The following is a 26,627-nucleotide window of genomic DNA, read 5'->3' as shown; positions in this document are numbered from 1 at the left end:
CTCTAACCACTGGAGCACCAGGGAATTCCCTAAGTGAGCCTTTTAAAAGACCTGAAGAGCATAGGAGAAAAACTGGTTCAAGGAAACCAGCAATTCGATTTCAAAATTAAACTACCTATTAAGTCAGCAAAACCAGAATTGGAAAGAATTGGGGCAATTACTCTTCCATATTTCCTACACACTCAAATTCACCCAGGTAAACAAAGCCTGGACTACTGGAAGATGGGAAGCAAACAGATGTGGTGGTATGCTGAATATTAAAGAAGGCATAATTGGTGACTTGGAAGTTTGTAGAAAGGTAAGGATTTTGAGGGTAGTTTGAGCAGGAATGAAAAAAATAATGTAGTTAAATTGGAAACCATGAACTTGTATTAACAGCAACTACATGACTTTTCTCAGTAGCCTTATGGGAATGGATAAATTGGGTTGACCCAAGATGACTTTTAACACTTGTTAGACTGAGCAATGATGTTACTTTTAAATAAAGACAACCTTATTTTTTAGCCAAAGGTAAAATGGTCACAAACTAGCACTACAGATAAAGTATTTACAATTTTGATCAAAGCTGACTTTTTCTATCCTCCCACACTTGAAAGGTATCTGATGACCATCAATTTCCCAATCCTAGTGTTACTAGCTTACAAACCTTAAGGTTTATAATTCCCTTCTCATTTACCTGATGTTCAATTTCCATCAGTTTCAGTATATGCCAGTATAAATACCATTACTATTTTGCATGAAATTCAGTATTCTACAGATCCCATGGAGTCATGGGATTGAGTCAGGAGCCTCTGCCTTTTAAGTGAACTTCAGTGGTACTGTGGAGACCAAGGCAATTTTGTTTAGATTAACCAGGATTTGTTTCTTTTGTAAGAGAATCCTCTTGCAACATGTTTATTCAATTCTCTTAAAAATGGTGGCATTCTTTTAAACTTTTCTCCTTTCGGAAGCAGCAGTCACAGATATGGAATATTAGATTAAATCTAAAAATGTAGGCCCTAGTCAACTTTCATTACTTTTCTGCATATGATCATGACAGAGGATTAGGACATCCTTCACATTTCCAAGCAAAATCCAATTTTAAAAATTTGTCCTTGGGCTTTCCTGGTGGCACAGTGGTTAAGAATCTGCATGCCAATGCAGGGGACACAGGTTTGAGCCCTGGTCCAGGAAGATCCCACATGCTGCCGAGCAACTAAGCCTGTGTGCCACAGCTACTGAGCCTGCACTCTAGAGCTGGCGTGCCACAACTACTGAAGCCCGCGCAGCTAGAGCCCGTGCTCTGCAACAAGAGAAGCCACTGCAATGAGAAGCCCACGCACTGCACCAAAGAGTAGCCCCCGCTCGCCGCAACTAGAGAAAGCCCATGCGCAGCAACGAAGACCCAATGCAGCCCAAAATAAATTAATTAATTAATTAAAAAAAAAAAAGTCTATCCTTGCCAAACTCCATAAAACAGCCACTGGAGAGTAACCCAGCAGAGCACTGCATCACTCCAGTAAAGCTGTAGGTTTCATCACACGCACCAACATGTGCATAGCTAGTTTCTGCACTCCTCTTCTACAGAATGTATTTTACACCTATTGTACAAAACAGTATTTTAAACACTGACGTATAAACTTCCTAAAAGGATAAAGCAAAGACAAAAGTATTTTTCTTATTAGAAACAAGATATACCATCACTTATAGTATTTAAACATTATTGCACTTTAGCTTTCATAATTTGACAACGCATTCATGAAACAATCTGTAGACAGCTAGTTTTAACAGACAAATTAAAAAACACTTTTTAGACATGAATATCCTAGTTTATTAGGTAAGAATTTCAAAAACATTACTTTTTTTTTTTTAATTTTATTTTTGGCTGTGTTGGGTCTTCGTTGCTGAATGCGGGCTTTTCTCTGGTTGAGGCGAGCAGGGGCTACTCTTTGTTGCGGTGCGCGGGCTTCTCATTGCGGTGGCTTCTCTTGTTGTGGAGCATGGGCTCTAGGCATGCAGGCTTCAGTAGTTGTGGCACGTGGGCTCAGTAGTTGTGGCTCGTGGGCTCTAGAGCACAGGATCAGTAGTTGTGGCGCAGGGCTTAGTTACTCCGTGGCACGTGGGATCTTCCCGGTCCAGGGCTCGAAACCCGTGTTCCTTGCATTGGCAGGCGGATTCTTAACCACTGTGCCACCAGGGAAGCCCACAAACATTACTTATATTAGCAGTAACAGTGGAGCTGGAGAGTACTGTGCCATCTCCAAGCTGCATGGTGAGAACCACCAGCGGTGTGGCGTAACTCGTGGCCCTTTCCAAGGCTATAGCTCTTTCAACCTGCCAGTGTCAGCCCTCACATCTACCTGTACTTGTGGACTGGACTGGTGATCCACTAGGTGTCAGGATTTCTTCTGGTAGATTTATGGAATGGATCAATGAGGATAACCTCAAAGAATTTGTGTGTAGAATTTTCACCAACCCAGTGAGAATCCAGGACTCTCAGAGCCACATGGTGGCACCCAGCTCACTCCTCCACAATAGACTGAAGGTTTCAAGCAAACTTTAGCCGTTTAACACCATGATAATTAGGCTTGCCATAGCTGGCACCCTTAGGAACTGGGCATTTGCAGCCAGCACAGCTCACAGAAATCTGATATGTGACATAACCTTGCTTGGCCTTGTATCCCAGTCTGCGTGCTTTATCAGGCTGGGTGGGGTGGAGGGCCCTGTGGAGTGCAGAGAGCTGGCAGTACTGCCAAAAGCACACCTTGAGAAGAAAGCGCATTACATCAGACTGCTTCTTCCTCCACAGCTCCTGGATGTACTCGTAAGTGCCTATTTTGGCTTACCTTTGAGATAAACTGATGGCTGCCACCAGACTGAAAGGGAGAACTTTCATTTTAAAGAAAAAGACTGATATTTGCAGTATCGTGTGACAAACCCCAAAATGTACAAGGTAAAATGGTGGCACAAGAGATGATGAGTTGTGTGTGGCAGGCAGAGAATGAGGGTCCAGGTTGGCTTTACAGAGCTGGTGATGCTTGGGCTGTGAGCTGAGAAAGATGGGTAGACGTTTCTGGGGTGAGGAAAGAGCATTCCATGTCTGGAGCAGTGTAACGTGGTGTGATGTCATAGGAAGAAGGGGTGTTCAAGGTGTGGGGGGAGCAGTAGCAAAAAGCTGGAGAAGCAGGTCCGATCATGGATGGCCTTGTGGTGTTTAAATTTTAGATGGGGAACCATTGAGGGGTTTTGAGCAGGGAAGAGACACAACTGGATTTACATTTAGAAAGATGACGGAGGCAGCAAAGCAGATGGAGGATGGAGTCATGGGGGCCACGCTGAAGGCTGGGAAGCAGTAGTAACTGTGGCTTCATTTCTATATTTGTTCACCAGAGCTGCCATACAAAGTACCACAGATTTGTGGCTTTAAACAACAGAAATTTATTCTCTCACAGTTCTGGAGGCTAAAAGTCCAAGATCAAGGTGTCAGTAGGTTTGGTTTCTCCTGAGGCCTCTCTCCTTGGCTTGTGGATGGCTGCCTTCTCACTGTGTCCTCACATGGCCTTTCCCCTGTGTGCCTACCTGGCGTTTCCAAATTTCCTCTTCTTATAAGGATACCGGTCAGATTGTATTGGGGCGCATTTTAAATTTATTACCTCTTTAAAGGCTCTATTTCCAAATGTAATTACATTGTGAGATCCTACCGTGGATTCTGAGAATTTGAACATATGAATTTGTGTGTGTGCGTGGTGGGGCACACAGTTCAGTCCATGACACTTTGCATTAGTAACATACATGGAACGGGGTCTGGAGACCACTGACTGATAAGGTTGTTTTCCATCTCAGCATCAGAAAATAACCAACTCATATAATCTATAAAAGTTATCTGTAAACTGGGCATTGTGATTTGTTCATAAAGGCTACTTTTGGGAATTCCCTGGCCATCCAGTGGTTAGGACTCTGAGCTTCCACCGCAGGGGGCACGGGTTTGATCCCCTGGTCAGGGAACTAAGATCCCACATACCCCCGGGGGCACGGCCAAAAAAACAAAAGACTACTTTTATGTCTGAATCCCTGATGCCCAGCAGATGATGCTGGCACTGGTTGAATTAATGAAAAGGATAAATGAATGAATTCATTATCTGCAGTGGTAATACACACTGAACTGTGTCTGGCCTCAGAATCTATGAAAAAGAGAGCCATAAAGAGCCTAGTGTGGGACTGGGTAGGAGCTCTTGCCTCTGAGATCCAAAGGACAGTATTTTCCTTTTATTTCATTTCAAGTTATTGTTACATTTTTGTCTTCCATGGTTCAGGAGCTCCCTGAGAACCAGGTCGTATACATCTATCTGTGTTCCCGGCCACTAACCCAGTTCCTGGCACAAAGTACATGCGCCATTAAAGTTTGTGGAATGAATGAGGGAATTAGATTAAAAAGTTTTAGGGAATTCCCTGGTGGTCCAGTGGTAAGGACTCGGCGCTTTCACTGCCGTGGCCTGGGTTCAATCCTTGGTCAGAGAACTAAGATCCTGCAAGCTGCGTGATGTATGCAGAAAAAAAAAAAAAAAAAAGTTTTAGTGAACAGAAACTGTAACTTTGCACTCAGGTTTTATAAGTCCTGTTTGTAGTTCAAGATATGTACTTCTTTTTTTTTCCTTTTTGGTGGTCGTGGCAGTGGTGAACCTTCAAAAAATGCTTCATTGAGAAAACAGCAACCATCAGCTGAAAACTCCCTCATCTCACTGCTGCATCTACAAACTGATTTCTATCTTTTTTCTTCTCTTGTTTCAGTGGAGAAAAGGTCCTTTTTTCTAGGAAAGGCCAATATGCCCTGGAGCCTAAACCATCACCTTCCCTTCTTAAGAATTTGGAACTTTAGCTATTCTCTTCTTTTATCTTCTACCTTCTCCAACACTAAACATATTCTAATTTCCCATCTTAAAAAAGCCTCCCTGGACCCATACCTCCTTTCAGTTCTTCCCCTATCTCGCTAATTCACTTCTTAAAATGAGTTGTCCACCTGCCATTCTACTCCCTCATTTTTCCTTCATTCTTCAATCCATTTCAGTCTGACTTCCAACTGCGGATCCAGTGGATCCTTTTCAGTCTTCTCATGCCAGACCTTCAGCAGTTTTCTACAATGTTGGTTACTTTCACCTTTTTTAAAAAAATATTTATTTATCTTTGGCTGCATTGGGTGTTCGTTACTGTGTGCGGGCTTCCTCCATTTGCGGTGAGTAGGTGGCTTCTCCTGTTGCGGAGCACGGGCTCTAGGCGCGTGGGCTTCAGTAGTTGTGGCACGTGGGCTTCAGTAGTTGTGGCACGTGGGCTTCAGTAGTTGTGGCACGTGGGCTTCAGTAGTTGTGGCACGTGGGCTCAGTAGCTGCGGCTCGTGGGCTCTAGAGCACAGGCTCAGTAGTTGTGGCGCACAGGCTTAGTTGCTCCGCAGCATGTAGGATCTTCCCGGACCAGGGCTCGAATCCATGTCCCCTGCATTGGCAGGTGGATTCTTAACCAGTGCGCCACCAGGGAAGCCCACTTTCACCTTGTTGAAACAGTTTCTCTATCTTTGTTTGTTTGTTTGTTTGTTTGATCTTCCCTGACTCTATACTCTTCAGACTTTCCTCTTACATCTTTGGATTCCCTTTCACAGTATCCTATGGTTCCTTCTCTACCCCTTTAAAGCAGCATCTCTCAAATGTTTGCCATCTTCAGGCCACTTAATGAGTATCCTGACAGTTTTAGGTTTATTTAAAATAATGATGAACATCGTTTCATATAATGAAATGACCTTGGTATATGCTGCTCTCTCTCTGCTTTGAATTCTTTTCTGTCCACTTTGCTTGGCTGGAGAGCCGTCATCTTTTAGGCCTTAGGTCATTTCCACGGAGAGACCTCTCTTACTCTTTGACAGAACCCTACTTTCTCCTCTTCATTATCATAATAGCTAATGATTAAACTTAAAATGTGTTGGCCCTGTTCTACATGCCTTACCTGTGTTATCTTCACAGCAACATCTTATGTGTTTAGGGGACCATTATTACTATAAGCCCCATTTTACAGATGGGGAAAGGAAGGCAGAATGGCAGAGCTGGGATTACCAACCCGGGCGATCTGTCTTTAGAGTCCGTACAGTTAAAGGTGCTAGAGTACTTATTACAATTTATATTGATATATTTATTTATTTAGTGACTGTCTCTCTCACTAATCCTCAAGGTCTGTGGGAGCAAAGACCGTGTCTGAAAGGTTCAGAGCTTAGCTTCAAGAGTGTATCTGGTACATGATAAGTACTCAGATATTTGTTCAGTAAATGAATCAATAATTTAAAAAAATTCCAGACTGGGAGGCAAACTCCTCCCCATACTCCGCGTAAAAAGAAACCGCCTTATCTCCTCCTGCCTTGATTTTCCACCTTGTGAATCAGGGAAGTCGGGGTGGGAGGACCAAGTCAGGGAGAAGAGGCGGCAAGCGCAGAGACTAGGAGAAAGGAGTCAGAACACGGAACGAGCGCTGATCTTCAGTTTCCTCCACTGCAAGATGGCACCGAGAGCACCGCGTGGTACAAAAGGATACGCTACCCTTTTCTCCATTTCGGAGCGGTGTTAAAGCTTCAAGACGTATGTTTCTATTTCCGTGAAAGAGCGCGGGACTAACGGAGCCTACGAAAGGAAGCAGCACGCGTTACCACGCTCAGTAGCCTACGGTTTCGCTTGGCGCGGAATGAGGCGGTGCCGCCCACCAAGGGCGGAGTTCAGGCCTCGGCAGGCCCCGCCCGCGGGCCGTCGGAAGCGGCCCGCCCTCGCCTCCCAGGCCTGGGCGTGTCCTCGTGGGCGCACGCGCGCGCACGGCATGTTGGGAAGGCGTCCGCGCGGCGGCCATTTTGTCTTATCGGTTCCTGTTTAGCGGAGGATTTTAGGCCGGGAGCGGGCTGGAGAGCTTGGCGACTGTGTCGCTGGCGTTTTCTTTGGTGGGTGCCAGGGCTGGTGGGAGCAGTCGCCCGAGGAAAGCACCATGATTTCGGCCGCGCAGTTGTTGGATGAGTTAATGGGCCGGGACCGAAACCTCGCCCCGGATGAGAAGCGCAGCAACGTGCGGTGGGACCACGAGAGCGTAAGTCCCGCGGGCCTTGGGCCTGTGCCCGGGCGCCGTGGGGGAGGGGAGTGGAACGGACTGGGGCCCGCCGGGGCCGCGGCGCGGTTTGGGGCCCGGGCCGCCCCGGGGTCAAGTGTCTGACCCCGTGGCCGGAGGGAGCCGGGAGGATAGCCCGGGAGGGAGGAGTCCTCCTGGATCCTAGGATAAGGGATGATTTGTTGTTGTTGTTTAAGCATCAAGGAAGTCAAAAAGACCCTTGGCAGAATTGAAAAGCACCTTAATCAGGCAGGGAAAGGCGGGAAAGGAAGGAATTTTTTTTTTTTTTTTTTTTTTTTTTACATCTAGAGGCTCTGTAGTTTTCACTTCATTGTGAAATAAGGGAAAGGGCAAATTTCTACCGTTATTTGGGCTGAGCGACGTATTTAGACTGAAATTTATGGCCAGCATTAGTGGTAAAAATCGTGACAGTATATTATTTCAGTAATGGTTCAGTTTCGACGCTTATATGGGGAAATAAAATTTTAAAAGAGGTCATAACTTGGTAGGGTTCACCGTGATTTACAAATATTGTTTGATAGCAGTACGGTCTAGTAAGCCATTCATGTAGATAATTGTCAAGGCATTTTCTTCACATGAAACTCATTTGAGTCTCTTAACCCTGTAAGGGTAAATAATTATAAACCCAGTTTCACAGATGAGACTTGAGAGGCTCACCCAGGGTCTTTTGGCAAGTTAAATGGCGATACTAAACCTAATCTTTGTGGTCTTGTTCACTTTCCACAGTTCTATGAAACTGGCTCTCTGCAAATACCCTGATGTTTATCTAGTGTTTTGAACACGATGTGTAACGTTTATTTTAGGTCTTACCTGAAGAATAGATGAAGAATTTAATTTTACATGCGGTTGTAATCAAACAAGATAATTTACAGGCAGTTACTAATCAAAATATGAAGGAATAAACAAATATGCCTTTTTTTTAAAGTTGCTTACTCATTTTAAACATAGGCTTTGGTCAGAATAAAATTTCTCTTGCAATGCGGGAAAACAAGTTGGTGCTAGACGAGTCCTTTCAGTACCTTAAAAAATAAGCGTTTGACTAAAGTTGTGAGGCGCTGCCTGATTCCACAGTAGTATGAAGTGTTGTGGTAGAATTTATAGAGTAACTGTGTTTTTTGCCTTGATTCTTTCTTTTCTAGGCATTTCTTTGTCACAGTGAAGTAACTTTTTCTTTTACCACTTCACTCAGTAATCTAAGCTTTGCAAAAAGAAAAAAATGAACATCATGATTCACTTGATGGGCAAATAGGACATTTATCTATTTTGAATTACAGAGGGAAAATTGCTTTTGATTGCCTGCTTATCAACTGGAGCAGCCTATGCCTGTGCCTAATTGGTTTTGAACAAGTGTTGTGGAGAAACTTTTTTTCCTGGTGGTATTTTATTGCCACATTGCATTACATGTGCTGGGTTTATAACATAAGCAATGAGGCTGTCAGAAAAGCAACTTAAGTTTTATGTCATCTTAGTTACAATAAATCTGTTTTCCTTTCAGTTTTAGTGCTTCTCACTGATTTAAACTTTTGGTGCTGTTGTCAAAATATTTTATGCCTTTAATGACAGATTACACTTCATTCTAGATTCAGGGATTTGAAAAAGTCAATTGCTGGTGTTTCAGATTCTTGTCTGCAAGGAAAGGTTGTTGTAGACCAGCATGTGGCGTCTTCTGAATAAGCAGGAATTACTATAGAGTTTTATAAAGCTGGGGAAGCTCGTGGCATCACTTCCAGGTCATTTGTGTATGTTGTTGGCTGTTAGTGCTAAAGTCCTGGAGGAATGGACAACCCCAGTATGTACTGTAAGGGTTTCACCATCACTGTAACCTGATATTTCAATTTTTTTTTTTTTTTGCCCACGCCTCGAGGCTTGTGGGATCTTAGTCCCTGACCAGGGATCAAACGCAAGCCGTAGTCAGTGAAAGCGTGGAGTCCTAACCACTGGACCACCAGGGAATTCCGCAAAATATTTTTGCATTCCTATTCTATCTGGAAATTTTTCTTGGCCACACTTGTACTAGATGCAGAAAGCCATTTCAGCTGGGTGGGGTCCTTTTGTTTAACAATGAAATGGAAGCTTTACATTAGTATTAAAAGTAATTCCTAGATGTCTGCATCAGACTGATCTGTGGAATTTGTTTTAAATGCAGATATCTGTACTTCTCAGGCGCCCCCCCCATTCTGATAGGTCTACGTGAAGGCCCCAGAAATCTGCATTTTTTAAAATGGCATCTTTACGCATACTAAAGCTCATTAACTACTGCTTCCTGACCCACCTCCTTAGTGTCAATACTAGGTTTTTTTGTTTGTTTTAATAAATTTATTTATTTTTATTTTTGGCTGTGTTGGGTATTCGTTGCTGTGCACGGGCTTTCTCTAGTTGCAGTGAACGGGGGCTACCCTTGGTTGCAGTGCATGGGCTTCTCATTGTTGTGGCTTCTCTTGTTGCGGAGCACGGGCTCTAGGTGGGCAGGTTTCAGTAGTTGTGGCTCGCAGGCTCAATAGTTGTGGTGCACGGGCTTAGTTGCTCTGCGGCATGTGGGATCTTACCAGGCCAGGGATTGAACCCGTGTTCCCTGCATTGGCAGACAGATTCTTAACCACTGCGCCACCAGGGAAGCCCAATACTAGGTTTTTAATTGTGAGCTAGAAGCACTTGGGGGAAACTAATTTTTAAGTGAAGGATACTTCTGTGATGCAAATTACTGACCTTTCATTTATTTGTAAAGATGTATGTATGTAACCACTATCAGGGAAAGTGTTTTACTATACAGGCCTTTCCAACTTTTGTAGATTGTTACCTTTGGATCTGAGAGAAAGTAGTGTTCAACTAAAGTAGTTTTCAACTCAAGTCAAATCAGCTTTAATACTGTTCCAAGGATTCATTGACACACCCTCCTCCCTCATTGATTAATATTTTACATTTCCTTGAGATTATTAGTATTTTTGCATTAAGCAGTTTGCTCTGCTTTGTTAATCCTAAACAACCAGGGTAATGAGGAAAGCATATGATTTAAACTGCCTAGTGTGAGCACCTTTTGGTTAGTGTTCACATGCAAAGATTTCAGTGTTTGATAGAGAAGCATTGGTAGCCTTCTGGTCATCTGAAGAGTTGAGATTGTAGGGAATTGTAAAGTTTGGTCTGGAGCTTTTATTATTATATATATATAAAAGGAACTTAGTAGTTCAAATTGAGGATTTTATATTGTAGATCTCACCCCAAAAGTGAAATTAACTGTTGACTTAACTCTGATTCTAATAATATATAAAATGAGACTTTGTTCATAATTTATCAAATTCAAGTGTGCCCTCTTTTCAGTGAAGGCCTAATAATTTATGAAGGGAATTGAAATAAATGTTCTTTTCTAAAATCTTCACAGTGTTAGCAGATACCGTCACTGACACTGAAAGTTGTTTAGAAAAGAAAAAACAGTTAAGTTACTGTCCACATTTTTACTTGTGACTTTTAACATCTAAAAAAGGGATTCAGAATCTAAGAAGGAAATTGGAAGCAAAAAATGAGTAATTATACTGCATGGCATCTAGAAGTATTTTACTAGACAGTTTTAATTCATAGTCACCAAAATGTTTTATCTGTCAGAAGTATAGACATCTCTTGCCTCACTCTGTAGTGCGTAGTAAGTGTTGGGCTTCTTGGAATTGCCAGCAGCCTATATGTTGTGTGTATAACTGCTGTTTACTTTTTTCTCTCCAAAACACATATAGAAGTGAATAGTGGAATGAACTCTGCATGTAACCATACCCAGTAAGACACATTATCAGCAGATGGCCAGTATTATTTCCTCTGTATGTCCTACCTCTTTCATTATTTTGAAGCAGTTGTATCATTTCAACCTTAAAGACATCATTATCTATCTCTAAAATATAAGGACTGGGACTTCCCTGGCGTTCCTGTGGTTAAGACTGCACTCCCAGTGCAGGGGGCACAGGTTCGCTCCCTGGTTGGGGAACTAAGGTTCTGCATGCCTTGGGGCACGACAAATAAATAACCACAATATTATTATCACACTGAAAATATTAAGGTATTTCCTTAATATTTGATTGCCTTTGGGGAACTAAGGTTCTGCATGCCTTGGGGCACGACAAATAAATAACCACAATATTATTATCACACTGAAAATATTAAGGTATTTCCTTAATATTTGATTGCCTTTGGGAAACCGTGTGTGTGTCTCTCTCTCTCTCTCTCTCTCTCTTTCTCTCTTTCTCTCTCTCTCGGTGTGTCTCATTAGACTTTTTTTCTACTGATGCACCGTGCAGCTTGTGGGATCTTAGTTCTCTGACCAGGGATTGAATCTGGACCCTCAAGCAGTGAAAGCGCGGAGTCCTAACCACTGGACTTCCACGGAATTCCTGGTATCTCATTAGACTTGATTTCTTCACAAGGGGAGAAAGTAGCTTAAGTTAGTATACAGTGTTTCATTGTTTTATGAAATGTGTTTAATTTTCTGATAATTTCTTGTAAATTGAGGAAATTCCTGTAATTACTTTGAATGATACAAATAATGCAAATTATTTTGAATGACACAAAAATGTATCATTCTTATAGTATGTACAACAGAATAGTATAGATGCAGCACTTTCCCTGAGAGAACTGTCATTTGGTAGCAGTTTTGAATGAGTAATGGGCTTTTGTAGCACAGTGGGGGAAAGTCTAGAAAAGCACACATGAAAGGGGCACTTAACCCAGACTGGGGTACTTGGGGAAGGCCTCTTAAAGTGGCCTTTAAATACTGGGACCTAAAGGATTCGTAGGAGTTAGCCTGAGGGAGAGAAGACAGATGTTACTAGGGGCTGGAGAGAATCTTAGGCCTGAGAAATTGTGAATAGTATTAGAGCTGAAGCCCTTGTTTTTGTTGTTGGGGAAGGAGGTGTGTAGATAGATGAGCAGGAACCTTGTTTTGAATGTTTTTTATAAGCCTTGTTAAAAGTTGGGACTAAATGACATTGGGAAATAATTGAAGGCTTCTTAGTGGGAGAGAGATGTTCACTATCTCTGCTGCTGTGGAAAATTGATTAAAATTTTACAAGAAATTTGTGTAGGCAATAAAAAAGAGAGTGAACCATGACTAATTACTGTTAGGAATTGATTTTACTATTATGTTCCCTCTGATTTAGAGTTGTTAAAATGATTTTTTACAAAAGTAAACTTGCTTTACTATAAAAGATTAAAATTAGAAGTAAACAGCGAAAGTCTGACCTTGTCTCCCCTTCCTGTTGCCAAATTCCCCTGGAAAAGCTTAAAAATTTGTATGTATGTTTCCAGATGTTTTCTAGTAATTTACAGGCACAGATATATAAGTGAAAGTTGTCATATAATAATGTAATGTTATATAAGTTATAATATATACTTAAGAACTTTCACTTATACTGTGGAATCTTTCCTCGTTGGTACATGTAAATCTACCTTAGGGCTTCCCTGGTGGCGCATGGAAGAATCTGCCTGCCAATGCAGGGGACACGGGTTCGAGCCCTGGTCTGGGAAGATCCCACATGCCGCGGAGCAGCTAAGCCCACGTGCCCCAACTACTGAGCCTGTGCTCTAGAGCCCGTGTGCCACAACTACTGAGCCCGTGTGTTGCAACTACTGAAACCTGCGCGACTAGAGCCCGTGCTCTGCAACAAGAGAAGCCACTGCAATGAGAAGCCCGCGCACCACAACTAAGAGTAGCCCCCACTCGCTGCAACTAGAGAAAGCCCGCGTTAAGCAACGAAGACCCAACACAGCCAAAAATAAATTAAAAAAAAAAAATCTATCTTAGTTTAACTATTTCCTGGTGGATATGTAGATTATGTCAAATTCTTTTACCATTACCAACCAATCTGCAATGAACGTTCTCGTACATGTAGCTGAATCATTTGTAGGATAGGTTCCTAGAAAGATGATGACTTTTAAGTTAAATGCATATTTTACTTAGTCATTTTGATGGATGCTGCAAAATTGTCCCACAACTCTAGTAATGTTTGGAATGTTTCTTTTCCCAACAAAGTATCTAATGCCAGATTTTTATATTTTTGAATTTTGAATTTGAATTTTATTTTCAGATATTGTTTTAATTTTTGACAGTTTGACTTTGTTTAATGTGATGGAAACTTGGAATTAAAATTTTCTAGTCAGATTCCTAAGATTGGTTGTATCTGCATTCTCTTAAGTGGTAGTGAAAAGTATGCTGTTGAGATTGAACTCTTCTGGTCTTTAGTGTTAGCTTAATGCAGCCAAAAATATATAAATAAATAAAATAAATTTATTTAAAAAAAAAAAGACAATATTTTTAGTTAAACATCCTCAATCCCTGGGAAGGGTTAAAAGAAGCAGTCTAAGTAGCTAGAGTTTATTGGGTAGAATAACAAACGTGTTGATGTTCCATTTCTTTACAACAATATCTTAAGGAGAATTGGAGAGTAGAAAGAGCACACAGAAAAGAATTAGGAAAATAGGTTTTAATCTGTATTTTGTAAGATGCCTTCAGGGCAGGTCATGTGGTTGATCTCAGTTTCTCATCTCAGATGGAGTGATTGGACTAAATTATAGGTAGACCTGCTGGCATGTCTTATTTGGTCTACATAGTGCCTAAAGACATATTTTATAAAGTAATGGGTAGTATTTAAAAACCAGACTTATTTGCCTATTTCTCCCAATTCATTAAATGGAGAGTTTAAGTTTTACAATCCCACTGTGAAATACTTATTGTCTCCTTTTTTTGTATTGAGGACACGAGGCAGAGTTACAGCCTATAGTTTTTCACAGTTGAAAAGTGGTGGCCACGATTCAAACTCTGCAGTATGTTGCCTCTCCAAGCATACCTATTTCAACTTGCCTATTTCATACTGTGCTATGTCTGTCTTTTCATGTTTCCTTATGCCTAGAATGTCTTGTCATTCCACTTCTGAACTTAATCAGTTCAAGCTTCACCACTTGACATTCCTGACTAAATTCCCGTCTGTTCTAGTGATGCATGTACATTTTAGTTTTTGTGTCGCTACTAGACCAAGCTTCTTGAGGAGTGAGTCTTGTATTGATACTTCAAGCATCGTTTTTAGCACATAGTGTTAAATGATTGTTGAAGTGCCATTTTCCACTTTTTAAAATTGAATGCCATTTAAAATTAAAATTCCATACAGTACTTATTAGATTTAAGTGTGTTCACTCATGTATTTTATTGGAAAACTGACATAGTATATTTAGACTTAGAGTTTTGACCACTTAGAATGTACTATGTTTTGGAAAACTATATAAATAAGGCTTAGAGTTTAGAATAAAACTTTATTTATTTTTAATTAAAAAAATTTTTTTGGCTGCGTTGGGTCTTCGTTGCTGCGCGTGGGCTTTCTCTAGTTGCGGCGAGCGGGGGCTACTCTTTGTTGCGGTGCACGGGCTTCTCATTGCAGTGGCTTCTCTTGTTGCGGAGCACGGGCTCTAAGTGCACAGGCTTCAGTAGTTGTGGCACGCAGGCTCAGTAGTTGTGGCTCGTGGGTTCTAGAGCGCAGGCTCAGTCGTTGTGGCGCATGGGCTTAGTTGCTCCGCGGTATGTGGGATCTTTCTGGACCAGGGATCGAACCCATGTCCCCTGCATTGGCAGGCAGATTCTTAACCACTGTGCCACCAGGGAAGTCCTAAGAATAAAACTTTAAATAGCTCTGAAAATCAGAGGTATTTTAGTTTTAAAAAACAGAATTTATTACACATTTTATGACAAACCTTGAAGTTAGTAGTCATCCCCACTTTTACAGAAAACTTAAGTCATACAGTATGTGGTAAAGCCCAGTTCAGATCCAGGTCAGTTTGATTTTGGTGATAAATGTTAGTAAAACTAAGATTCAATAAGTACTATTTGGAAATACTTCCAAAAAGATTTCCTTCCTAGAAATACTTGAAGTTTGTATTTGGTTATATTTAAGAGTCAGGAGGGACCACAGAGATGTTTATTCCTTTTGTTTTAATGAACAGTAGTCTTATATTTACATATGTACTTGAAAGTAAAATGCATAGTGATAGTAATAATAGTAAACTTTCATACTTACGGGGGCTGAACACCAAGTTTAGTTTTAAAATTAAATAATATAATTAATATAATTTAATAATATAATTAAAACCATATAATTTGTAGCTATAAATAATGGTAAATGCTGGTAATAACTATTATTAACCCATTTCATATAACTATTAAAATTGTGGGGAATTTGTTAAATAATTTTTGGGCCCTTGGAACCAGGGTTAATAGTCTGAAAGATAAGTAGCATACCCTCTTTGTCTCTGTCCTTCTTCCCCTAAATGAAAGAGATTCTTTTTTTAAAAAAATTAATTAATTATTTGGTTGCGCTGGGTCTTAGTTGCGGCTCACGGGCTCCTTAGTTGTGGCTCGCCTGCTGCTTAGTTGTGGCATGCAAACTCTTAGTTGCGGCATGCATGCAGGATCTAGTTCCCTGACCAGGGAATCGAACCCGGGCTCCCTGCATTGGGAGCATGGAGTTTTAACCACTGTGCCACCAGGGAAGTCCCCTGAAAGAGATTCTTAAACTGAATGTTGGCATTGGTATTTTGCTGATACACTTAAAGTGGATGCAAAATTTAACAAATCAGACTTTTTAATAATTAGAAAAGTATATAGCATTTTAAAACATTAACCATTTGCACGTATAGAGCCCTTTTAAAATTCAGGTATAGTTGATTTACAATATTATATGTGTTTCGGGTGTACAACATAGTGATTTACAGTTTTTAAAGATTTTACTCTATTTACAGTTACTGTAAAATATTGGCTATATTCCCTGTGCTGTACAATATATCTTTATAGCTTATTTATTTTATACATCATAGTCTGTACCTCTTAATACACTACCTCCATTTTGCCCCTGCCTCTTCCCTTGCCGCATTTGTTTGTTCTCTATATCACAGAGTCTGTTTTATTTTGTTGTTATTATATTCACTAACTTGCTTTTTTTTTTTTAAGATTCCACAAATGCGTACAGTATTTGTCTTTCTCTGTCTGGCTTATTTCACTAAGTATAATCCCCTCCAAGTCCATCTTTGTTGTTGCAAATGGCAAATTTTCATTCTTTTTCATGGCTGATTAGTGTTCCGTTGTGTATATATACCACATTTTCTTTATCCATTCATGTGTTGATGGACACTTAGGATGCTTCCATATCTTGGCTGTTGTAAATAATGCTTCTGTGAACATTGGGGTGCATGTATCATTTTGAATTAGTGTTTTCGTTTTCTTTGGATATATACCCTGGAGTGGAATTGTTGGATCATATATGGTAGTTCTATTTTTACTTTTTTGAGGAACTTCCATATGGTTTTTCCACAGTGGCTGCACCAATTTACATTCCTCCCAACAGTGTACAAGGGTTCCCCTTTCTCCACATCCTCGCCAACATGTTATTTGTGGTCATACAGAGCCTTTTTAATAACTTAAAATCGAGTGTTAGAACTTCTAAAGAAAAGGAAATGGTATAAAGATACTGTGACACATGGCTACATATAACAAGATAATATTGATATAAAACTAAATATGTTTAGATATGATTTTTGAATCTCATTGTTCTTTATGAGACCTTTCTTTATAAGACCTTAGTTCTCCTGGACACAGCTTATGGAACCACATTGCTTCAGACAAGTATAAAACAATTGACCTTTGAAGCAAAAAACAGTCTATTTGAGATTTAACATCCAGTTCTAAGTGTCTCGAAAAAACTCATCCAATCTTAAATTTAGCAGACCTTTTCTTTTTTTTTTCTTTTTTTTTTTTTTAGCAGACCTTTTCTATCATAGTTTTACATTGAAAATTTACCCAATAACAATGAAGGGTTATATGAAGGGAGATACTTTGGAATTTTGCTTAACAGGTTTTGGTTTGCAGTGTTATAGAATTAAACATAGGATAGAGCAGTCTTGGAATATATCTGAAGGAGTTACAAAAGTACCAATGAGAGAGAATTAAAAGTCGGTTTCATGTTAATAATTTTTCCTCATACCATAGAAGTCACTCAGTAAAGTGCTGGCATGTGTGAAAATATCCACTACATCTTAGGGCCTGTTACAGGATCTCTTTAAGTGAAAATACTGAACCAGATTGCTTTAAATAAGTGTTATTTGGAATTTAGGCAGTGATTTCCAAATCTTAGTCTGTAAATTGGTTCTGGTCTTTAACAAAGTTAGACAGTAAGAACAATGTGTTTTTTATTTGTGTGTTTTTAAATAAAAATAAAAAGTCATCTTCTTTCTGGATGTCTTTATCCAATATTTTTTGTTGCTTGGGAGTAGGGCAGTGATTTCTAATACTGTAATAGAAATAGGAAGTAATTATAGAAATAGAAAATGCTGGTAACTGTCAGTCCTGCATTTCTTGTACTGAAATCCAGGAGTCTGAAAGTCATTAATTTACCTAACTAAATGGCTTAACAAATGAAATTGTTCTTAAACTTACTTGGTTGAAAGATGAAGATCATGAAATGAGAAAATAGTTATTTGGCACCCTTTTCTGGTATAGTTCTAAAACCGAACAATTTCAAAAAGTTAAATTACCTTTGTTTTTCTTCACTAGGTTTGTAAATATTATCTCTGTGGTTTTTGTCCTGCGGAATTGTTCACAAACACTCGTTCTGATCTTGGTAAGTAAATATTCTGTGTAACTTCTATCGGATTTATGATTAAAGAGAAACTGATACTTTATAATTTTGAAAAGAAGTTTTCTCTTAAAGGTTTGTTGATAAAGTAATTTCTTTCCTGGTTTAGTTTTTTGAATGTATTAATAAATGTCAGTCTAATTAAACGTGGTGGCTTAATTGAATATACATATCTATTTCCACTCCCTCCTGAAACCCCTCCACTAAAATGAAAATTTAAAAACAAAAAAGGTGTAAATGGAAGAGTCGAGATAACATTAGAGATGTCAGCACATTTTTGGAAGATGACAAGTGGATGGAAGAATAGCAGAGAAACCTGTACCCTAAAAGCCTGCAGAAGGGGATATTAAACAGAAGCAAGAGTTTGATCAGCAGAACCCTGGACAGGCTCAGGATTTGGAGGCATCAGGTACCATAGAAGGCAGAGTTGAATCATGGGGCTGAAAACCAGAGATTAGTCTAGTTCAGGGTTTCTCAACCTTGACATTTGACAGTTTTACCTGGAAAATTCTGTGTTTGCGGGGGTGGGAGGGGCTGTCCTTTGAATTGTAGGATGTTTAGTAGCATCCTTGGCCTGCACCCAGTAGATGCCAGTAACATTTCCCAATTGTGACAACCAAAAATGCCTCCAGGCATTGCCAGATACCCCTGGGGGAAAACTGCCCCCTGTTGAGAACCACTAGTCTGTGGTCAGACCTGTGCATCTGGTGATTCTGTCTCCCACCCCTACAGCCCAGGAGACCCCAGGGGGTTATGTTCTGAAGAAATTGGGGTAAGGAGACTCTAGTTCATTTGAACCACAAAGTGCAAAAAAAAAATTTGATCATTTTCTTCTCCCAAGGATGGTACATAACTAGTATCATTCTAGAAACATTAACAGCTTGCCCTAAAACATTAAGAGCACATTAGGGCTGGATGTATCTAGATATTGGGAGTAGAGATACAGGACAGGGCAGTAATGAACAAAGATGAGACTATAAGAGATTAAATGAGTCTGTATTCTCAATAGTGAGGTTTTCCCATTCCCTTCCTCTGCCCTGTTCCTAGAAGGATACAGCCAGATGTTTTTTCCCCAGGCAGAAGAGAAGAGGATTCTTTAGAGAAAGTGAACAGTTCCAGAGAAGTGATCTACAGGTACTGACCCTTGGGGAATCTCCTAAAAGAAAGTCTTGCTGCCCAATTTTCCTATGGTAAAGCCTGTTAGTTGACAAACCCTGCCTGAGCATACCAACTTCAAGTCAGATTTTGGAAGTGTTTTGCCAGCCAAGGAATACCAGTCAGACATTTGAAGAAAACCTTCAAACAAAAGATTAACCAAAACCAACAGAAAAAAAGAATTTAGTGGAGTATGGTGGATAATGGGGGAAAACAGAAGAAAAAAAAATTTTAAAGCCATAACTAAATTTAGTATCCTCAGAGAAATAAGAGAACATATCAGGAGGAATAGGATGCTGTATAAAAAGGGAAGTTTTGGAAAACTAAGAAGAGTTCCTAGAAATTAGAACTAGAGAAATCTGAAATAAAATCAGGGGAAAGTTTTGAGGATAAAATAAATTTGTGGAATGTTAATAAAAAATTAAAATTTGAAAAAATTATATTAGTCCAGTCCTCTAATAGCTAATTAAGAGTTCTAGATAGAGAAAACAGAAGGGAGGAAATTTTAATATTGCATTACTAAAGGACTTTACCCTCTAGATTGAGTGAGTCCTTCAAGAGCTCAGCACAACAAATGAAAAAAGATCCACACCGTTGTGAAATTCCAGAACACCAGGGGTGAGGGTGGGGCACATAGGGTTATCAATCAGGATGGCCTCAGATTTGTCAGTATGACACTGGAAGCTTGAAGACACTGGAGAAATACCCTCAGGATTCTGAATGAAAAAATGTTTTTACCTAGGTTGGCTATATAGCCAAACAGGAAAATATGAGAGTGGAAAAAAAAGGACATTTTCAGACATGGACGGTCTCAACAAATTTATCTACCACCTTTTCTCTGGAAACTCATGGGCATAAACCAAGAAGGAGAGAAATGAGAGATCCAGTAAACTTCAGTACAGACCAGAAAAGGAGTTTCTAAGGATGACAACTCTATTAGTGAGCTTAGAAAAAAAGCAGCCCAGGTTGAAGCAGGACAGAAAGCTCATGGAAGAAATAAAGCTGGTTAGCTGATATATTTTGAATCTTGAAGGAGATTGGTATTGAGATGGTTTCTTATAGCTGAGTTAAAGTGTTTGAGAAGAATTTGGAAATAGAGACATAGAAAAGACTAAACAAAGAATTCCAGTAAGTGTATCAAAAGTGTCATTATAATGCACCTTTTGTTTGACTCAGCAGTTAATGTAGGACTTGCATAATCAAAATATAAGCACTGAATGTTTATTTAACTTAAATTTTTGATGCCTAAGATAAACCAAGAAAAAGCAAAATAAGCATAAAATTTAGAAATATGGAGGTAAATTCCAGAAGATACAACTGAAAGGGTCAAAATTGGTTGCCTTTTGGAGATGGTAAGGGGTAGGACTAGGGTGCTAGTCTTGTACTATTCACAGAGACTCAAAATTAATCAAATGTCGCTGGTGGTTCAGACCAGTGGTCTACCCTCATCCCAGTTTTCTTGGTGGCAGTAAGGAACAATTTTTTCATTCCTCCTACTCCCTCTTTTTTCTTCTCTTACGTAGTTCTGCGTTATACTCATCTTGAAGACTAAGGAGAACACTTTTCATGTGCTTACTTGGGTATGTTGCTTCATGATTCAGTAGGCTTAATTTAGGTGTCTACAGACTACTCAGTGATTAAATGGATCTTCTTTCCTTTTTTAAAAAAGAACTTCCTTTTGTTTTGGCAAGAGAAAAGTTAACTTCAATAATTTGTACCTTCATATTTCTTGTTCTTTCAGGGCCTTGTGAAAAAATTCATGATGAAAATCTGCGAAAACAGTAAGTTACCTTTTTGGGGGTCATCCCCCCACCCCCCATCATTATTTGGTTTAAAGGGGACAAGAATTGAAGAAATAATTGAAATTCGTTTAAAATGAATGTTGGACAGAGGTCCTGTTCATTAGTTGGGGGTGGTAGAAAGTGATGCAGCTTAATGTTGTATCACCATGTGAGTACATACTGTATGCCAAGAATAAGCCTAAGCTTTTTTTTCTATATCACATTTGTTTTTTATTTTTTTTCTTTTATTATTATTTTTTGGTGGCTCCTCACGGCTTGCAGGATCTTAGTTCCCTGACCAGGGGTTGAACCCGGGCCCTCAGCAGTGAAGGCACAGAGGCCTAACCACTGGACCGCCAGGGAATTCCTTACGCCTTCAGTCTAAATGCAGTAGTCCATGAGATTAGTTAAGATAGAATATGAGAGTTGTAATCAATAAATATTTGGAAGGAAAACAGTGCTTGTTTATTTTCATTTTTATTAGGTATGAGAAGAGTTCTCGTTTTATGAAAGTTGGCTATGAGAGAGATTTTCTGCGATACTTACAGAGCTTACTTGCAGAAGTAGAACGTAGAATTAGACGAGGCCATGCTCGTTTGGCATTATCTCAAAACCAGCAGTCATCTGGGGTGAGTATGAAATTAATTTACAGTCTTTGTAAAGTGTCCTTGTTCTCTGGAAACCCATAGACTTCCCTAGTGTTGAAACTTGTGTTCAGGTTCATTCATTACTTTGTATTCTTTTAGAATTTCAGTCTTTATTAGTAAATATAATATTGATTTTGCTAATCATAAGGTTTTGATCTTAAATATCAATAACTGACAAAATATGCAGCTGATTAACAAAAATTGAGGTAATTGAGTTACTATCCTTGTGATTCAGCATTTCAGTTATTAAATACAAATATTAGGTATGGTATGTGAGAGTTTGAATGTCTATCTCTGTATTTTAGTTGTTGATAATACATTCTGTTGTCTTCATTAGGCAGCTGGTCCAACAGGCAAAAATGAAGAAAAAATTCAGGTTCTAACAGATAAAATCGATGTACTCCTGCAGCAGGTGAGAATTGTGTGCATTAATGTCAGAAAATACTTGGAGTAGACACTTAACCAAAGAAGGTATAAGGATGGCAAATAAATACATGTAAAGTTGCTCAATGTCATTAGACATTAGGGAAATACAAATCCACAGTGAGATGCTTTTTGAACACCTATTAGAATTGCTAAAATTAAAAAGACTGACCATATCAAGTGTTAGTGGAGAGCTGGGCAAACAAACTATCTTACACTGTTGGGGTATGTAAAATGGTGCAGCCACTTTGGAAAAAAGTTTCTCTCTTAAAAAGTTAAAAGAGGCACCACGAGCCATTCCACTGCTAGAGAGATGAAAGCATATGTTAACACAAAGAGTTGTATACCAATGTTTATAGTGGCTTTATTCATAATAGGCAAATAACACCCCAAACAAGCCTGGAAAGAACTCATGTGTGTGTCAGTAGGTTAATGGATAAAAAAAAATGTGATGTATCTATACCAGCGGTCCCCAACCTTTTTGGCACCAGGGACCAGTTTCATGGAAGAAGGTTTTTCCACGGATGGGGGTGGGGGGTTGGTTTCGGGATGATTCAAGCTCATTACGTTTATCGTGCAGTTTATTTCTATTACTATTACATTGTAAGATATAATGAAATAATTATACAGCTCACCATAATGCTGACAGAAGGTGGAGCTCAGGTGGTAATGTCAGCAGTAGGGAGCAGCTGTAAATACAGATGAAGCTTTGCTCGCTCGCCTGCCGCTCACCTCCTGCTGTGTGGCCAGGTTCCTAATAGACCACGGACCGCTATTGGTCCGGGGGTTGGGGACCCCTGATCTATACAGTGTGATACACTACTCAGTAATAAAAAGGAATTAACTACATGTAACAGTGTGGATGAATCTTAAGATAATAGGTTGAGTGAAAGAGGCCAGAGCCCTACAGAAGGAAAAAAAAGTGCGTGGTTCCATTTAAATAAAATGCTAGAAAATGCAAACTAATCTATAGTGACATAAAGCAGATCAGTGGTTGCTTTGGGAGGAGATACAACAAAGAGGCAGGAGGAAACCTTTGGGGTGATGGATATGTTTATTATCTAGATGGTGGTGTTGATTTCATGGGAGTCAAACCTTATGAAATTGTGCACCTTAGAAATTTGCTGTTCTGTCAAGTATACATAATTAATGCAGGCTTCACTAAACAAAACCAAACAAAAACCCAAAACAACCGCTAAATGCTAATGAAGCTGGGGGTAAAAAGAAAAATACTTGGATAGTGTGGTTAGAAAGATATCCTGACTGCTTTTTAAATTCCCCTTAGATTGAAGAATTAGGATCTGAAGGAAAAGTAGAAGAAGCCCAGGGAATGATGAAATTAGTTGAACAGTTAAAAGAAGAGAGAGAATTACTTAGGTCCACAACTTCGGTGAGTAGCAACCTCATTTTGATTTACCCAGGCTGTTCACTGTGAATTACTAGGATCTATTCTGATTTGAGAACAATTTTCTAATGTCAGCAAACTTTATTTTAAAGGGCTACATAGTAAATATTTTAGGTTTGCAGGTCACAAGATTTGTAATATAAAAGCTCTGCCTTTATATTACAAAAGCAGCTTTAAACAATATATAAACAATTGGATGTGGCTTTGTTCCAGTAAAACTTCACAAAAACAGGCCTCTAGCCGCTGGCTTGCCAACCTGTGCCTTAGATCATAAGTATTCATTTGGGCCTGGGTTTTATTTATTTTTTGTTAGAACAAATTACTCAGTTTGTATTTACCTTAGTACAGAATTGGTATACTCTTAATAATGCCTTCTACTTTCTTAACTTTCAGTTAGAGAATATAATGTTTGGATATTGATACATGTTTTTGTATCAATGTATTTGATACAATGTTTTGTATCAGTGTATGTATTTGTACATACAAAATACATGTTTTGGATATTGATGCTAGAATATAATTGGTCATTGGTTCCCAAATATTAAAAGGATATGTTCAGATTATACTCAGTGAGTTCAATTCCTTAATGATTTTGAAAAACATTTTTAATATGGAGTCCACATCTTTAACCTGTTGAACCAAACGAGAAATGAATTCAGACTAAAATAGGTAGCTTTTTTGAGGTGGTATAGGTAGGTTTTTCTTTGTTGGAGTTGAGGGATGGAGTCTAAGTACTTCTTGGGTGATGTGGAAAGTTGATTGCTGCTGTCATACTTCCTCTCTCTAAAAGTTGCTGCTCAGTATTATGGCTTTGGGGAAATGGAAAGTAGCAGTTGACAAAATTAAAAATCTATTCTAAATGTTAAGTACTTTTGGGGAGATTTGTTTGTTCTGTCTTCCTCAGATATTCTTATAATAACTGATTTATCATTTCAGACAATTGAAAGTTTTGCTGCCCAAGAAAAACAAATGGAAGTTTGTGAAGTGTGTGGAGCCTTTTTGATAGTGGGAGATGCCCAGTCCCGGGTAGATGACCATTTGATGGGAAAACAGCACATGGGCTATGCCAAAATTAAAGCTACTGTAGAAGAATTAAAAGTAAGTTTCTTATAAACATGTATTTTACCTATAGCTAGTACTTTATTTTAGTATGGTTAAAAATTGATGACATAGAGATATAAACCTCTCGTTGATATTTTTGCTGACTGTGTTATTTGAGGTAGCGATAATCCCTATAATGTTCTGCTATTCATTAGATTAGCAAAGCGCTTTATTTTTTTTACTCTGTAGTGCTAGGAATTTGGGAGAAAGAATATTCCTGAGGGTTAGTCAGATATCTTGTGTACATACATGGTGTTGAGATTTCTCCATTTCACTTCTAGGGCATCAAATTCCATAAGTTGGTCTAAAAATGCTTCACATTAGGTAGCCCTTGTTTGACAGTGTCTTTATATAGTTCTAAAAAAAAAAAATCAAACTCTGTTTCCTTAGGAAAAATTAAGAAAAAGAACTGAAGAACCTGATCGTGATGAGCGTTTAAAAAAGGAGAAACAAGAACGAGAAGAAAGAGAAAAAGAAAGGGAGAGAGAAAGGGAAGAAAGAGAGAGGAAAAGACGAAGAGAAGAGGAAGAAAGAGAAAAAGAAAGGGCTCGAGACAGAGAAAGAAGAAAGAGGAGTCGATCAAGGAGTCGGCACTCAAGCCGAACTTCTGACCGAAGATGCAGCAGGTCTCGGGACCACAAAAGATCACGAAGTAGAGAAAGAAGGCGAAGCAGGTATATTGAACACATGAGACAGTGCCAGACATATAGTGAGTGTGCAATAAACAGTAGTAATTACTAGTGATATTCCTTGGTACTTGACTCTCTTAAGTCTCATTAAGCATGAGGACGGATTATGAGAATTGAATCTGAATGAATCCATCTTTGAGGCAACTTCATTGCTATTTCTGAGGCAGTCTAAGGGAGGTTTGATGCAGTCTTATTAGGAAATCAGTGTACTGGATGGTCTTTTAAGTGCTTCTCTTCTCATTGATTCTGAGAAGACATTTAAATCAAATTATTTTGGGTAGGGCTACCTATTTGAAAAATTGAAGTTAGAAGGATTTTCAATTTTCAGTTTTTAAGATTTCTAATGTAAATATGTTTTAATAGTAGATTCTGTTCTTTTGCCTTTAAGGGTAAGTTTTGCTTTTAATCTTGTTATTTATTCAACAGTATGTAATTCTTCAAGGTTTTTTCTTACTGTAATATCAGCTGAAGTTGCTTTCCTTTTGTTTCAAATTATTTAAGAAGCAGAGATCGACGAAGAAGCAGAAGCCATGATAGATCAGAAAGAAAGCATAGATCTCGTAGTCGGGATCGAAGAAGATCAAAAAGCCGAGATCGAAAGTCATATAAGCACAGGAGCAAAAGTCGGGACAGAGAACAAGATAGAAAATCCAAGGAGAAAGGTTAGTTTTTATGAGAATTTAATTTATTAAGAGACTGTTTTCACTTTCTTGTCTCCCCACCGACTCACTTTTCTTCAGACACAGGCAGAGTTCCACTTCAAGCTATACTCATTTTCACTTATGATGAATACCATTCAGTAGGAGACAAGCATTATTCTCCCCCCTCCTGCTCTGAGTTGTGAGAATGACAGTTGGCCTGGTGTTTTCTTAGAACATGTTAAAGTCACATCCTTCAATTCATAACTTGAAGGCTTATCATTTAGTTTCTTCCAAGTATTGCATTACCTTTTAGGCTTATTAAGGTGTAGAATTCTTGGTTATTGGCAACTTTTTTTTTTTTTTTTGTACTTGCTGCAGTGTTCCATAATATGTCTTGCAGAGTAAATGTACATTACTGCATTGGTGCTCATGTACAGCATTCATTTAACTCAGTACTTCTAAGTTCGTAGTAGTTGAATGCCTTACATGTGTCTTACCATGTTTTTTATTGAAGCAACATGCTCTGTCCCCTCTACTTTTTCCTTTGGTTTTCTGTGGCATTCCAGTAGCTGGTTCACTGTGCACTCTTAATGGACTTTTTCATTTTGTCTTTGGCATGTTTTCACAAGGATATTCTCATCTTTCAACTTAGCCTTCATTGAACGATAATTCTTTTAATCATTAGGGTCGCCTTTTCTGCATTTTCTTCAGATTCTTTGTGCGTCTGTCATTTTGTATTGACTGGGCTATTCTGCTTTGCATGGTTTTCAGGAATGAGAGAAAGGGCTTATTTCTGATTTTCTTGGCTCTGCTTGTTCCATCCTGTTCTGCCTATCTGTGTCCATGTTTGATCACCAACATAATATGTGTGCTCCTGTTTGAATTTATTATATTAGACGTGTATGTGATACTCATTATTTTCTTTTATGAAACTAGTCTGTAGTTTTTGTGGGGTTTAACTGAGTTAGGAAACTAGCAGCACAAACAATGGATTTTTTTTTGTGTGTGTGT

The 26,627-nt window shown here is 39.1% G+C and overlaps 1 protein-coding gene, 1 long non-coding RNA gene and 1 pseudogene across 13 annotated transcripts in view; 1 reads left to right on the top strand and 2 right to left on the bottom strand.

The window, feature by feature from the left end:
• Positions 1-915: 915 nt before the first annotated feature.
• LOC309619395 (large ribosomal subunit protein eL15 pseudogene) lies at positions 916-6,827 on the bottom strand (annotated as a pseudogene). The gene is made up of 2 exons: positions 6,716-6,827; positions 916-2,820 (listed from the first exon to the last, which is right to left on the bottom strand). The product of its transcript is annotated as a large ribosomal subunit protein eL15 pseudogene (transcript).
• Positions 6,802-26,627, top strand: part of LUC7L3 (LUC7 like 3 pre-mRNA splicing factor) — a 24,391-nt gene continuing 4,565 nt past the window's right edge. For 9 of the 11 annotated variants that reach the window (XR_014238534.1, XM_082372618.1, XM_082372609.1 and 6 more), the window contains exons 1-9: positions 6,824-7,086; positions 17,693-17,759; positions 20,671-20,710; positions 21,195-21,339; positions 21,695-21,769; positions 23,066-23,170; positions 24,122-24,283; positions 24,677-24,960; positions 25,477-25,637. Coding sequence is in view for 10 of the 11 variants with exons in the window: in XM_082372618.1 (XP_082228744.1) it covers positions 6,988-7,086; positions 17,693-17,759; positions 20,671-20,710; positions 21,195-21,339; positions 21,695-21,769; positions 23,066-23,170; positions 24,122-24,283; positions 24,677-24,960; positions 25,477-25,637 (1,138 nt within the window). In the remaining variant the exon portion in view is untranslated. Of the gene's footprint in view, positions 7,087-17,692; positions 17,760-18,005; positions 18,184-18,850; positions 18,909-20,670; positions 20,711-21,194; positions 21,340-21,694; positions 21,770-23,065; positions 23,171-24,121; positions 24,284-24,676; positions 24,961-25,476; positions 25,638-26,627 lie in introns of those variants that run through there. The other 2 variants (XM_082372616.1, XM_082372617.1) reach the window with 2 other exon arrangements.
• On the bottom strand, positions 13,828-17,686 carry LOC309618621. The gene is made up of 2 exons (XR_014238564.1): positions 16,907-17,686; positions 13,828-16,868 (listed from the first exon to the last, which is right to left on the bottom strand). It is a non-coding gene; the product is annotated as an uncharacterized lncRNA (long non-coding RNA).

The sequence above is a fragment of the Balaenoptera borealis genome, assembly GCF_965194805.1.
Source record: "Balaenoptera borealis genome assembly, chromosome: 20".
NCBI lineage: Eukaryota > Metazoa > Chordata > Mammalia > Artiodactyla > Balaenopteridae > Balaenoptera > Balaenoptera borealis.
The sequence above is the reverse complement of the archived record's forward strand: the minus strand, read 5'-3'. Positions and strand labels throughout refer to the sequence as shown.